General features: G+C 39.3%; 1 protein-coding gene across 1 annotated transcript; it reads right to left on the reverse strand.

Moving 5' to 3' along the window:
* Nucleotides 1–10: 10 nt before the first annotated feature.
* Nucleotides 11–998, reverse strand: LOC137917530 (zinc finger protein 383-like; the record flags this gene model as incomplete). Its single annotated transcript, XM_068760247.1, has 1 exon — nt 11–998. A coding segment is annotated over exon 1 (988 nt), but the record flags the coding sequence as incomplete, so codon positions are not given.
* Between the last annotated feature and the right edge of the window lie 2,002 nt (nt 999–3,000).

The raw sequence follows: 3,000 nt of genomic DNA on the forward strand, positions 1-3,000 counted from the left end.
AAAGCTTTGCCACAAGTCTTACAAATGAAAGGCTTCACTCCAGTGTGGATTCTCATGTGACTTTTCAAATGTTGATTTTGTGTAAAAGCTTTGCCACAAGTCTTACAAATGAAAGGCTTCACTCCAGTGTGGATTCTCATGTGAGTTTTCAAATGTTGATTTTGTGTAAAAGCTTTGCCACAAGTCTTACAAATGAAAGGCTTATCTCCAGTGTGGATTCTCATGTGAGTTTTCAAATGTTGATTTTGTGTAAAAGCTTTGCCACAAGTCTTACAAATGAAAGGCTCATCTCCAGTGTGGATTCTCATGTGACTTTTCAAACTGCCATTTCCTGAAAAAGCTTTGCCACAAGTCTTACAAATGTAAGGCTTCACTCCAGTGTGGATTCTCATGTGACTTTTCAAACTGCCATTTTCTGAAAAAGCTTTGCCACATGTTTTACAAATGTAAGGCTTCACTCCAGTGTGGATTCTCATGTGACTTTTCAAACTGCCATTTTGTGTAAAAGCTTTGCCACATGTTTTACAAATGAAAGGCTCATCTCCAGCGTGGATTCTCATGTGACTTTTCAAATTATGATTTCGTGTAAAAGCTTTGCCACAAGTCTTACAAATGAAAGGCTCATCTCCAGTGTGGATTCTCATGTGAGTTTTCAAATTTTGATTTTGTGTAAAAGCTTTTCCACATGCTTCACAAATGTAAGGCTTCTCTCCAGTGTGGACTCTCATGTGGACTTTAAGGCGACTGTTTTTTGTGTGACACTTGCTACATACTCCGCAAACAAATGACTTCTTACTGGCGTTATCGTTTCCCTGGGTTTGGAACTGTTGCTCAATCTCACCATCTTGTCTGCTTGTTCCACCTCTTTCATCATGGCTGGCAGATACATGAGAGCTGTTAGAGATCAGCAGGTCAAAGTCTGCTGCTCCTACCACAGAGATTATAACCGGCATGCTGACAGCGGACTCGGTCTGCGCTGCACCATCTTCAGCTTTCATGCACAGAGTCTGAACGTCACTCTGGTCATTTTCCTCGTGAGTCGGATCCACCGTGACGACATGAGTCTCCTGCTTCAGTACAAGAGGCTCTCCCTCCGGACTGGTGAGGAGTTCCTCTGGTTCCTCCTTCGGGTGAGGAAGCTCTGGGTCCTCTTGCTTTATACTGGACTTCACCTCCTGGTTCCAGAGCTGCTGGTCAACAGGAGCCTCCACCTCCTCCTCCTTACAGACATGAGGCTGTGGGCGATCTGGAGGGACAACAAACGGAGTATGACGCTACTGCGATGCCACAAACGTAGACTCATAAAGAAATGAGTCACAGCGTGATAATAAAATATGGACTAAATGATCGTAAAAACTTCCGTTTCATTGCTTGAAAATGGCGTTTCGTGTACCTATCCTGTGTAACTTCAACTCGGGTTGCAGGCGGAGATCCATCTGACGATTTCTGTCTTCTTTGTTTCTGACGACAGTTTTCGCTAAATATCCTCGTCAGCAGCTGTTAGTCTGTTTTTAGCAAAATCTCTCAAAGAGTCAAACGAAGACATTTTATTTAACTGAACTAAATACCAGAGAGCCGAATATAATGCCGACTTTCACCGACTTTACTCACTTGAAAATGGCGGCGCTACTAAAATTATTTGTTGACTTCCGGTTGTTGTCCCCCCCCAAAAAACCTCCGACTAGGAATTCGTCCAAACTTTTTTTGTCCCTTCCGCTTTCGCTGATTGAATGGATTCAAAAATGTCCTGTTTCACATCAACAGAAAGAGGACACCGACTTCCACTTATTCCAGTGACTAAAAAAAAATCACAACACATCCAACCACAGAAAACTCAACCGGAGAAAATAAACATTATATTTATATACCACGTACTGTGAAAGGTGACCGAGGGGGAGCTGGAGCCTGTCCCAGCTGACCCAGAGTGGGAGGCAGGGTACACCCTGAACGAGCCGACAATTCATGGCAGGACATATACAAAAATCAGGAAAAACCTCAATAATTATTTTTAATTAGTGTTAACTTTATAAAATACACAACAACAATTATAAAACAAAGACCTGGGAAGTTACACAGACATGTATGCGTGTGTTATTTTGCATTCTCAGGAAGCTTTGTGGTTTTAACCAAGTTAATACTGTCACCTTGTGGACTTCATAAACTCTGCAAGCCATTCTTTGTTCAAAATGTCTTCAATTGGACCAAAGTTGGTTCTTAAAATAAAGGCCTAACTAGACAGGCAGTAGCAGCTGCAGTAAATATCTGTGTGTTTATATCCAGTAAATATCTGTGTGCTTATATCCAGTAAATATCTGTGTGTTTATATCCAGTAAATATCTGTGTGTTTATATCCAGTAAATATGTGTGTGTTTATAACAGGCCCGCGGCATCACGCATGCTCACTTACTGACATGGCTTCCGAGCAGAGCAAACAGAACAAACCCATCAAGGTTACAGCTATTGCTTTTTGGTTTTAACAAATACAAATATTTATCTTTCTATGAGATAACTTTTTATTTCTCTCTATATATGATATAAATAAAAATATTATCAGATATAGAGAGAAGGTCTGAGTAATATAAAAACGCAATATAATATAATATAATAGCCTGCTATTATATACAATTTTACAGGTAATGGAGCGACACGATTATATAAATGTATATATGTAAAAATTCTACTTGCAGTATCAAGCACAGTCAAGCCAACTTAACATATTATTTATTCATTATTAGTGATTGGTGTATTGGTATGTAGGCACGTGTATGTACAGCTAATTTTAACAGCTTAAAAAAAAACACCACACCTTATAAAATGATCAAATGTATTAACAATAATAAAAAAATAAATAATAAAAATTAAAAACAACCCAGCATGGATCTCTTTCTATATAGTGGGGCACAGTGAAATTCCGGGCAACCATCTAATAAATATATTCATCCTCATCATCATCATCATCATCATCATCTTAATTGAGACCGTCTTGGGTTTTGTCACTGG

Source organism: Brachionichthys hirsutus, unplaced genomic scaffold, assembly GCF_040956055.1.
Source record: "Brachionichthys hirsutus isolate HB-005 unplaced genomic scaffold, CSIRO-AGI_Bhir_v1 contig_238, whole genome shotgun sequence".
NCBI classification, from domain to species: Eukaryota; Metazoa; Chordata; class Actinopteri; order Lophiiformes; family Brachionichthyidae; genus Brachionichthys; species Brachionichthys hirsutus.